At 34.3% G+C, this 12,486-nt stretch overlaps 1 protein-coding gene across 5 annotated transcripts in view; it reads left to right on the top strand.

Moving 5' to 3' along the window:
* The window catches only part of Mdga2 (MAM domain containing glycosylphosphatidylinositol anchor 2), a 715,677-nt gene that overhangs the window by 478,684 nt on the left and 224,507 nt on the right, over positions 1-12,486 (top strand). For all 5 annotated transcript variants that reach the window (XR_011373061.1, XM_070027506.1, XM_070027497.1 and 2 more), the window contains exon 5: positions 2,097-2,229. Coding sequence is in view for 4 of the 5 variants with exons in the window: in XM_070027497.1 (XP_069883598.1) it covers positions 2,097-2,229 (133 nt within the window). In the remaining variant the exon portion in view is untranslated. The remainder of the gene's footprint in view (positions 1-2,096; positions 2,230-12,486) is intronic.

Below are 12,486 nucleotides of genomic sequence, written 5' to 3'. Positions count from 1 at the left end.
GTTAGATTCTTTTATTTAATATTTTATCTAATTTTTATTTATGAGTTTTATCTAATTTTTTTTATCAATTATACCCGTAAAAAGTATATATGGGTTGAAGTACAATTTATTGCAGCTGCTTATATTCTGAAAACATGGTAAGCCCAATTAGAAGCTTTTCAACTGAGTATACAGTTTAGGGCATTACGATTAAAAAGAAGGAAAAAGAATATTTTAGAGTAAATGTGTTAAAACATTAAAAGATCTGAGATATTGATGCTGAACATATGATAAAGACATTTTAAGAAGACAAAATAAGAATTGTTAAAGAAGGAAAAGGGACTTAGAGGAATAAATTTAAAGTATTTCATAGGATGTTGAGTTTGGTGTATCTGAAGCAGCAAATGGAGATGGTAAGGTCCAAATCTGGACAGGAGACAGGTATCTATGGAAACCTAAGGGAGAATTCTAGAACAAGGATCCGGACCTACTGGGGACAGGAAAGTAGAGCTTGTCATAGAAATCCACCAGCTAGTATACCATATCTCTAATAAAAAATTTAAGTCATATTTACTGTGGAAAAGTAAAATTTCAAAGAATATCATTACGTCCACATCAGAAGCAAGTAGGATTTCTGAGTCATAAGGAAGCTCTATGTTTAGTCTTTTGAAGAATCTCCATTGCACTTTCCTGAATGGGCCAACAAGTTTAAATTCCCACCAACAATGTGGTAGCATTCTTTTTGGCCACATCCCCACCAGCATCTGTTTATTATTTGTTTTCTTGATAATGGGCATTCTGACTGATGTCAGGTGGAATCTCAATGTTATCTTGATTTGCATTTTTTAATGGCCAGAGATGTTCAATATCTCTTCATGTGTCTATTGGTCATTCTTACTTCTTCTAAGATGTTTCTCTTTAAGTCTTTAGCTCACTTATGAATGGGGTGGATGTTTCTTTGAGTATTTGATTTTGAGGATTTTAATCTTGGTACCATATGTCTTGTTTTTAAGTGTATCTGCTTTGGGGTGGAGATGGGGAAGCACAGAAACAGTGAGACAAAGGTTGACCTAATACAGCAGGGCTACTCACTAGACACTATGTTGGAAATGAACTATACAACTTTGAAAGGAGAGGGTCAGGGGGGAAAAACTGAGAGAAAATGAGGGCGGGGGTAACACTGTTCAACAAGAAATGTACTTAGTTACCTGACTTTTGTAACTGTAACCCCTTTGTAAACAGCTTTACAATAATTTAAAAAAATAGAAGCAAGTAGGAAGGAAAAGAAAAAAGTCTAAGCAGGAAGTTTTACTGAAATGAAGAAAGCACATTGTCCCACAGAGACATTACCTGGGTAAATTTAGTTCTATAGGATTTAATGTTAATTGAAGGAGAATACATTTTATTGTTGATATTTTTTCTTTCAAAAATTTTCAGTTTAACGTTTTCCATAGTCATTCCTTGTTCATTAGAAGTTTCTAAGATACTTCTTGGCATGTGTCTAAACTACTGTACCATCTACCATACCACCTTACAAATTTAACTGAAAGACCCTATTCTTGGACTCCTAAATAGAAAAACAAAAAGAATAACAGAAATATCTATAAATACTTACATTCCATTTTACATCTTTCATATGTCAGTTTTCCATCTACACACAATATTTTTAAACAGAGATGTTTACTATCATTATATTTACTTCATGTATTCTAAAAAAACCCTAATTTATTGGATCTTCTTCAGAACCTTTCATAATATTTCATGTTAAAGTCTGCATAGATTACAGCATTTGTTAAATAAACTAAATTATTATTAAGTGTGCTATTCTGATCTTTGCATAACTACCACCAGAAATAGATATTTTCCTCTCCTGGGAAGCTATTTTGCAAAAAGAATGTTATGAATTTTCATTGTAGTCTGTTAGTTTTTACCTCTAGGCATATTACATATTATTTTAAAATGCAGTGTTTCATCTTTAATTGAGGACATGGTTCTAAAAATAATAAGACAATCTGCCACCTTCTGATAATAATGATTTAATATAGTATAAGATTATGATTTATTCATTCATTCTGGTTACCCTTAGCTTTCACTAATGACCTTTTTTATATTTTCAGGGTGAAACAAAGATCTTAAAACTAAAGAATCTTCGACCTCAGGACTATGCTAACTACAGTTGCATTGCTTCAGTGAGGAACGTTTGTAATATTCCTGATAAGATGGTATCATTTAGACTCTCCAATAAAACAGGTATGAATCTATCACTGTATGCTGTTCGTCAGTTGTATGTGTGTGTGTGTGTGTGTGTGTGTGTGTGTGTGTGTGTGTGTGTGTGTGTGTGTGTGTGTGTCTGGTCGTGAGGCCTCAACTCTGGGCCTGGTCGCTGTCCCTCAGCTCTTCAGCTCAAGGCTAGCACTCTACCACTTGAGTCACAACATCACTTCCAGCCTTTTTTTCTGTTTATGTGGTGCTGAGGAATTGAACCCAGGGCCTTATGTATGAAAGGCAAGCGCTCTACCACTGAGCCACCTTCCCAGCCCATGTTCATCAGTTTTATAACAGTTTTTTTTTAAGTTTTTAACTTTCTTGTAGACAAAATACTCTATGACATATGTAGACTAGTGTCTGTTTGTTTTCCTCAGGAAAGTCTTAAATGCTTTTGGTAAATGAACAAGGTAAAATATAATTTCAGGATACCCTGTATAGTATGTTTGTGTATACAATATGAAAATTTGTATTTCTTAAGATGTTGACTACATAAATGTCATAAGCAAATCCTATTTAAAGAGAATCTAGAAAAAAATATTGTACTCTATATAAAAATTATGCCAAAAGTGTACTGTGATTCCTAAACTAAGCAAGAACTTCACATTTTGTCTTCTTTAAACCAAGAAAACTTATTGGAAATTTCATGTAGGTGATTTCTGGACAATATGTTTTATAGAAAAGTCAAATAAAACATTAACATGATTGCTCCTGAAGTTAGCTTGTGTTTACAGATGAAGAAGAAACTGCAAATAGAAAAGACTGGAATGAATTTTTATCAATCTTTTTCTAGTGTTTGAACTTGTGATGAGAAATTCCCCATTTTTCAGTAGCAGTGATAAATTCTTAGTTTTAAATAACTATTTCACACCACAGAGTTTTAAATATCCTTTGTTTTTGGCTTTTGTAATGTCTAGAGGTAAATACTAGTTTAGCCATTCACTAGCTCATTGATCTCTTGGATAAAGTCACTTTATTCTTAGCCCAGTTCCTCATAACTTCATAAAACTAGAGGAAAGTATTGCTGAGTTGATCTATGTAAACATATGGAACACATTTCATTGCTTCTGTCAAAGCTGGTCAGCAAACACTAACTAGATCATCTCTTGAGAAGACTACAATTAGAATTTTACTGAATGATGAAAGAAAGCAACCATGTTAATAATTGATTTGCCAACACAGGTTCCATTAAGTTGATAAAAATTTGAAACAGTTTTCTATCCATTATTCTTTTGTTCATCAGTAACTTCTTGGGCTTCTGTCATAAGTCAGAATTTATAATGTAGGGAAGATATTTGACTGAGACAGAAGTATTTCAATGTAGAGGTACTCTGATAAACACCATAAAAGTCATTAGAAGAAAGTGAAAAACAATTTTGCCAAGAGAGGTAAATCTTATCCATAAGAACAAGAAATATTTGATAGGAATTATGTTGCAGAAAATAAATGGAAATATAAAATCTCAGTAGGACTACAGCTTATCACAGTTAATAAGCTCATATAAAAATGAAATAGGATATTGGGAAACATAAACAAAGATTAATATATAAGAACTGGTTGTAATTGCCTTGTTCTTCTTGAAATGAGATCTTGTATGACTTATTATAACTGATTTCATTTTTGTTAGGTTTCACATATTGTTAAATACCAATAAGTCAGAAAGATAAACATTAAAATGGAATGAACAGTGGTCATATGGGATGGAGAAAGGTTTTGCCATTTAATGAGAAGAACACAGTGAATATACCAGTACTTACATATCAGTACTTACAAACAGCCTTGTACTTTAGCTGAGGTTTATTAATGCACTTTGCTTATAGTTTGCTGCTTCTGGAAAGAGCAAAACCTGAAATAGTTATTTCATTGCAGCCGATTTTTCTATCAAGTGAATTTTTAGGTGATGTTTATCAAGATGGATCAAACAACAATAACAACACAAACCAAAATGAATATTGGCGTTATCATAAATAACTGAGTTTAAAAAGTAAAAGCTAAGGGGCTGAGGGTTTAGCTCAGTGGAAGGGCGCCCACCTGGCCTGCGCAACGCCCTGGGTTCCGTCTTCAGCCCTCGCAAACAAAAAAAAGTAAAAGCTAATACCTGATTAGTTCTTCCAATAACTATAACATACTATTATGTTGTGTCTGTTGGTTACATGTCCACTGTGGGTTTGCTTTGACAACTTTTCCATCTGCTGTGCTCATAGTTGAAAATATGTGTGCATTTCAAATGGGAAAACTCATTGAACTGGCTCTCAAATACGTGAGCAATAAGTTCAGTTTAGAGTAGCTTCATGCATGCACGCCCTAAACATGCTCAGAGAGACTTCACTGCTCCTCCAACATCTGAAGGTAGTAAAAGTCGCCACTGAAACAGTGTGAGATCAGCTGATAACGCGATTCTCAACTCTTGTGTCTAAGGAACATAGATGAACTGCTGTTATTTTAAGCCCGGTGTTAACGAAGCTTGTAGTTTTAGAGAGACAGGAAATTACATTGAGAGTACTGTAACACGTTTACTCTGTTCCTGTAACAAATTTGTTTAAGAAAGTGCAAACTCTGGAAACAATGAGAAACTTTCATTGTAACATCTCTACAGTCAAATAACCTTTCTTAATTGCCAAGTGTATGGACTGGATTGGAACAATGCCCAATAGATGAAGCACTTTAAAGTAGAAATAGTATCTATGTAGGTAAGAATTTATCTAAGATTCTTTTTATTTATTTGTTTTGAGAAGTATACCTATGGAGCTCAAACTGACTTCAGACCCCGGATTCTACTACTTTAACTTTCAGAGTGCTGAGATTAAAGGCATGTAGCACCATATCTGGCTCAAAGTTTTATAACAACAATTTCACCATGGAGTTGACTTGTGGCTCTATTTCATATCTTCTGAATTAATTTTTTCTGATGGATATCCTGCAATGCATACATTTTAAACGAGCTCAAATAATTGCTTTGGATAATGTAGTTTTTGTTATCAGGCTGGTGTGTGTGTGTGTGTGTGTGTGTGTGTGTGTGTGTGTGTGTGTGTGTGTGTGTGTGTGTGTGTGTGTGTGCATACATGTGCATACATATTGTATTTTGTTAATATGAACATTTGTAGCTAGAAATCAGGTTCCTGGAACTACTTAGAAAAGCATTATCAGGGGCTGGGTAGGTGGCTCAGTGATATAATGCTTGTCTTGCATGCATGAGGCCCTTGGTTCAATTTCTCACCACTACATAAGCCCAAAAACCTGGAAGTGGTGCTGTGGCTCAAGTGCTAGAGTGCTAGCCTTGAGCTGAAGAGCTGAGGGACAGTGCCTAGGACCAGAGTTCAAGCCCCACAACTGACAAAAAAAAGAGAAATTATCTAGGAAGAGCATTAGCTAGGAAGCATTTTTAAAAACCATTGTCATGTATAGGTTAACAAACTATACACTTTCCTAACTTTTCCACTATGATGTGGCATTATAGATCATAATTTCTGTCAAGCCCAAGAGTGTAATAATCTGTGAGTATTAATGATTGTCCAACATACTCTGAAAATCCTCCTGTTGCATAAATATTTTATATCATGCATAATCGATTGCCTGAGTATAATAGTTCATAACATTTTATACAGAAAAGATAAAATACTATGTTTATTTCTTGTTATGCCCACTAACCAATGGAGCTACAAAACCAGAGGCTTCTATAGAAACATGACTTGCCATTTGAAAGAAAAAATAATTTTAGTCATTGATCATCAAACTATTGATATAACTTTATTTATCATGGGTATTTAAATAAACCTGCTGAGATTTGTAAATTTAGAAAACTAATAAAGATATGTGTATTTTGACATATTTGTAATTGTGGAAACCTGGCAAAAATTATTTAAATTTTCAGCTTATATCTATTTCTGATATAAGGGCACATATGAATTATGCTATACATTTTCATTTATTTTAATGTACCTCAAGCACTCATGTTTTGATGTCTCATGATTCCAAAAGCAAATAAGAATTAAATAGATTACCTATATTAGGATGAAAAACATATTTTGTACTTGCCTTCAGAGGATATGATGAATTCTATAAAGGAATGGGACAGGTGGAGCTAATTTTACATAATTACATGGGTCCCTTGATTTAGTCTACTCGAACTCAGCATTTATAAAAAATTTATAATTAAGATGTCTTCCTTAAATGTGCATTACATTAAGAAACTATGTCATCACAAAAGTATTACTGATTATAGACTTGGAAGCAATAGCCCCACCTATTCCTTCTCCTCTTTTTGCTGTGGCTGTTGCTGCTGCTCCTCCTCCTCCATTTCCTCCATCTTTTCTTCTACTTTCTTCTTTTCCTTCCTCACACACTACTCTGTTTCTTTCTTCAATCTGCCTCAACAAATTACAGAAGATAAAGTTGAGAAACATCTCATTCATGTTAAACAACTATTATTAGTTGTTACTATTTTGTATAACTCATACCGTTTTAAGATCTGTACCCAACTATTATTGTGACCCTCAATACCAAGCTTTTGAATAGTTTGATCTATTCATCATAATCTATGTTTAGAGGAATGTAAGCTACATGTTATGTGAAATGATGGTTAATTATAGAAATTTTTGAAACATGTAGGTATGAAACAATATGTGAAATCTTCCTTTGTGCTGCGTATGAATGTGGTTACAGAGAGCAAGCTGAAGTGTTAAAAAAAAAATAGTAACACTGGGAATCTTGCTCTGAATGTACCTGAGTACTCAGCTACTTTCCTTAGCTAATAGTTTTAATTAAAATAGCTACCACTGTGATAGTTATTAGGAGCTAGATATTTACTTCCTCAAGAATAAATTTATTAGAAAAACCAATTTTGAGAAACGCAAAGATGCCCCATATTACTGTATTGTATAATTTGGGCTACTGTAGCAGGAAACACCGACCCAGAGTCTTAAGCAACAGAAATGTATGCTGTCATCGTTCTAGCACAAGTGGGGAATATTTTTATTGGTTCCATGTGAGGATTCTCTTCCTAGTTTATAGATGCTGTATTCTCTCTGGGTGCCTGTATAGCTCCATGGAGAGAGAGAGAGAGAGAGAGAGAGCCATAATGTACCCTCTTACTTATGTAAGGACACCAGCTATTTGGGTTAGGATCTCCTTGTGACATCATTTAAACTGAATTACCTTTCTAATGGCCCCATACCCAAGTGCCTGCATCATCTACCAGCTCCACACTGTAAAAAGAGTTCTACAAACAAATTAGGAAAGGGGACTCAATTCAGTTCCTAACACTTCCAAATTAATGAAAGTAGTATTTGAATTTAGAATATGGCTTTTCTTTCAATAATTTGGATATACATTCTTACTATGATAAACCAAAAAAAAGTCAATAATTTGGATATAAATTCCTACTATGATAAACCAAAAAAAGGTCACACATTATAAAGTATAAGTAATGTATTGGACATAGGAAATGTAAAAGTGTAACTCTATTGTGAGTACTTATGGCCCCATATTCTCGGAAGGTACCCCAGAAGGAGGAAGATAGGATAAGAAATTTTGAGAGGAATAAACTGACATAGTACTGACATTCAGAAATTTATGATGAAAATAATAGAATAAGGGCACAAATAATGTTTTGATGAACTTGAGCAAGTTTTTATGATTTTCTTTCTGTTTTGAGGTTAACTTAATTAAAGGAACAAATATGACTTCACCATTTAGAATTCTAAAACAGTGCAGATCTGAATGTTTTAAAAGATTTATGTAATTTATGTTACCTAAATTAACTTAATTACAATGACAGCAGTAGAAAAATCACAAACATTATTAAAATACTTTTGAGAATATGATATCTAATACAATTCTTTCTTTTTAAAATTTTATATCTTTAAAAAATTTATTGTCAAAGTGATGAACAGAGGGGTTTCAGTTACATAAGTAAGGTAGTGATTACATTTCTGAAAATTTAAGGTTCAAGTTTTATTTCTCTGTATTAAAGGACATTTACTTGACTTCTCTAAATTCATTTAAACTTAAAAATGATGACACAAAAACCAAACTTTTTTGTAGGCAGCAAATGCTAGAAACTTAAAACTCAGAAAAGTATTGGGGACATAATACATATTCAGTAACTAGTAGTTTTAATTCTGTTGTTAAACTAGACAATAGAAAGATTTAGTGGCATCAATAATTATTGTGAGATGATAAATAATCATAGAATTTCCCATGGAAATTTATAGAGTAATTGATTAATGATCTTTACATAATCAGAGTAATTTCATTATGAATAATGTATGATGGATTGGTAGGCATATATACCAGATAATATTTTCCAGAAAATAAAGAAATGTATGTTATGGATATGTTTTTATGTAACTTATTTATTAACAGATATGTTGAACATAATTATAAAATAGTTTCGGTGAAACAGATGTCAGGAAAACCAAAGAAACTTGCAAGGTTTTTGATATGCAAAATGTTATCCATCCAAGTGCTTTGTCCTTTCCTAAAGTAATCAAATTTCAATAGGCCCCATTCTCACTAATGTAACCTCAGCAATATGAAAATGGAAATGATGATGAGGCCATGAATTAGGGACTAAAGCAATGTTCCTGGTCATTATGGAATTTCAACTTTGGTCTTCTACAAATAGTTTCCAGAGCAACACGATGACCCAGATACTCTAAAATTGCATTACCATAGTAACAGAAAGTTTGCATGTGGCTCAGATCTCCCTGTACCTGTGTATTATGTTGTCCTAGCAATGAGTTCATTAAGTTTCTGGGCATGACATTTATTTTAAAACTGTACATTCATGTATAAAATGTCCCCTATAAGAGATGGAAGATGGTGGAATGAGAACAGGGAACAATCTAAGCTCCCTCCAAAGAAGCAGAGTTTTAGGGTTCCATCAGACACTCCTTGTCTAGAGAGTCACAGCAAGTAAGCTATAATTATATAGAGATATATACCAAAAAGGAAGACTATAAACTGCTTACATAAGACAGAAAATAGCCAGTTGCACCAGGCCAGATAATACCAAACTTTAAACACTACTATAAAGCCAGACTAATAAAAACACCTTGGTATTGGCCAGGATAGGCCTCAGAATCAATGTAATAGAATAGAAAACCCAGAAATTAACTCACAGACTTATATCCACTAACATTTGACAAGGGAGCCAAAAATACAGGATGTATTAAAGACAGCCTGTTCAACAAATGGTGCTGGCAGAATTGGCTATACATGTGCAAAAAACCCGAAGCCAGAGTCTACTATATTTCCCTGCACCAGAATCAATTCCAATTGGACGTAAGACCTCAATCTAAGGCCAACCACCATGGAAATATTACAGGAAGCAATAAAGGAAGCACTAGGGCTCCTAGGCATAGCCCAAAATTTCCTAAGATCCAAAATTTCCCAAGTTCCAGAATCACAACAAATCAAAGGAAGGCTAAAAATAATGGTATTGCATCAAACTGAAGAGTTTCTGCATGGCAAAGAATATAATCAGCAAGATAAATAGAAAGCCCACAGAATGGGAGATCTTTACTAAATATACATCAGAAAAGGGGTTAATACCTAAAATATACTTAGAGCTCAAGAAATTAACCCCCCCAAAAACAATTCCTCAAAGAAATAACAACCCAATTAATAAATGGGCTAAAGACTTAAAGACTTCTCAGAAATAAAAGTGAGCAATGAAGAGATTTTCAACATTTCTGGCCATAAAAGAAATGCAAATTAAGACAACATTAAGATTCTATCTCATCCCAGTTAATGTGACCATTATCAAGAAAATAAATATTGACAGGTCCTGGAGATGATGTGTCCAAAAGGAAATCCTACACTGTTGGTGGGAAAGTAAAGTTGTTCAACCACTCTGGAAAGGAGTATGGAGGTTCCTCAAAAGACTAAACATAGAGCTTCTTCATGACCCAGGATTCCACTCCTGGACTTTTACTCAAATGATCACAAACCAGGCCATATTAAAGCTACCAGCACAACCATGTTCATTGCAGCATTGTTTACCATACCCAAAATATGTAATCAACCAAAATTTCCCTCAGTGGACAAATGGATCAAGAAAATGGATCAAGAAAATGTATACACAATGGAATTCTATGTTTCCATCAGAAAGAATGATATTTCCCCATTTGTAAGGAAATGGAAGGACTTGGAAAAAATCATATTAAGTGAACTAAGACAGACTCAAAAGATATAAGGAGCATGGTTTCCCTAATTTTTAGCATTTAGACTGTGCCTATGAATCTACAAATAAACACATGGATGGTAAAAGACAAAAATTTGCACTTGGACATAATAATTTAACAGGACTCTAAACATTCACACAGTGAGTTCAAAGGAGGATAATCTTAGGAGAGGATTGCAGAGGCTCAATAGCTATGCTTATATGATCATATAAATTGATATTTATTGAAATGAACTCCAAGAAATGAAAACGAGGTTTTTTCTTTAATTTTACTTTTTATAATTTTTGTTTTGCTTTTCTCTTTTGTTGCTGTTTGGGGGTTCTGTACATTCTGTCTTGTATGTAAGTTTATCTGTTTTGTGGAAGGCAAGAGGAAGCACAGAAATATTGGGAGAAAGGGTGAACAAATGCAGCAGTGATACTCACTAGACACTATATTGAAAATCAACTATACAACTTGGAGGAGAGGGAGTTCAGGAGAGAAAAATTGGGAGAAAATGAAGGAAGAGGTGAGACTTTCATAAAGAAATCTACTCATATAATCATGACATGTAATGTTAACCCCTCGGTACATCACTTATACAATAAAAATAAAAAAGCAAAACCCAAAAGAAATACTCTATAACTAGTAACTTTCCCTGAAGATATTATAACCTATAAATGATGAACAACTAAAAAGTGCAAGATGGTAAAAGAAAGAAATTTGTTAGTCAAATGAAAAGCAGCAGCACTATAATCATTTAAAACAAATTATTGAAATGGTTTTTTTTTTTTTTTTTTTTTTTTTTTGTCGGTCGTGGGGCTTGAACTCTGGGCCTGGGCGCTGTCCCTCAGCTCTTCAGCTCAAGGCGAGCGCTCTACCACTTGAGCTACAGCGCCACTTCCGGTTTTCTGGTGGTTTATTGGAGATAGGAGTCTCCCGGTCTTTCCTGCCCGGGCTGGCTTTGAACCACGATCCTCAGATCTCAGCCTCCTGAGTAGCTAGGATTACAGGCGTGAGCCACCAGCGCCCGGCTGAAATGGTTTTAAAAATCAACACAATTCAGTTATAAAGCAATTACAGTTAAAACTCATAGAATAATAGAAGCAGGATTCCCTTTCTATACTTGAAAACAACACAATGGTTTGCTTCTCAATAAAGGTTGGTGAAGACCATAAAATATTTAACACAAATATGATGTACAATATCAAATAATGATGAAAAAATCCAACATCTGTTTCTTACCAGTAATTCCAAATTCTTAGGAAGTAGTGATATGAGAATTGGCACCTGGTTTTAATCCAGTGTGGGCAAAAGTTTAACAAGCTTTCATCATAACAAGACAAATGCAATGGTTCACACATATAATCTCAACCACACAGGAGGATCATGGTCTGAGACTTGTCCAGCCAAAAGTCAGAAGACACTATTTGAAAACTAACTAAAACAAAATGATCAGAAATTGTTTATTAAGGTAAAACACTAGCCTAACAAGTGCTATCCTTGCTTTCTGCCAAAGTACCAACCTTGATCTCTATCCTCCTAGTTTTCACTTTGCTATAGCTTGGAAGATCAACAGGCCACCACACCCAACTACTTTCCATTGACTACCAATCTTAGCCTCTTGTGTAGCTAGGATGACATACATGTAAATTGTGCCCAACTGCCTTTTCTGTCTGATTGGCCTTGAACTGTGTTCTTTCTCATCTCAGCCTCCCAAGTGGCTAGGATTACAGGCCTGTAATTTGATGACTGACATGCAATCATTTCCCTGAGTTATGATGCTAGTTCCCAGCTAGTTCCCAGCTAGTTATGATGCTTATTCATGCCACATCTTGGGATACTCCATGTCAAACTGTCAAATCATTATGTCAAAAAATGAACTTTACAACTTTGGCGGGGGCGAGATGAGAAGGGATGGGAAGGGAGGAGGCAACAATGCTTGATAAGAAATGTATCTTGCCCATGTAATTGTAACCCCTCTGTATGGTATTTTCACAATAAAAAATTGTGATTAAGATGAAGAACCCACCACCTGATTCATCTCTAACTTAATAAAATTCTCATATTCTTAGAA

Source organism: Dipodomys merriami, unplaced genomic scaffold (assembly GCF_024711535.1).
Source record: "Dipodomys merriami isolate MVZ:Mamm:240054 unplaced genomic scaffold, mDipMer1.0.p SCAF_1, whole genome shotgun sequence".
Lineage (NCBI taxonomy): Eukaryota > Metazoa > Chordata > Mammalia > Rodentia > Heteromyidae > Dipodomys > Dipodomys merriami.
This window is presented reverse-complemented; position numbering and strand designations above follow the sequence as displayed.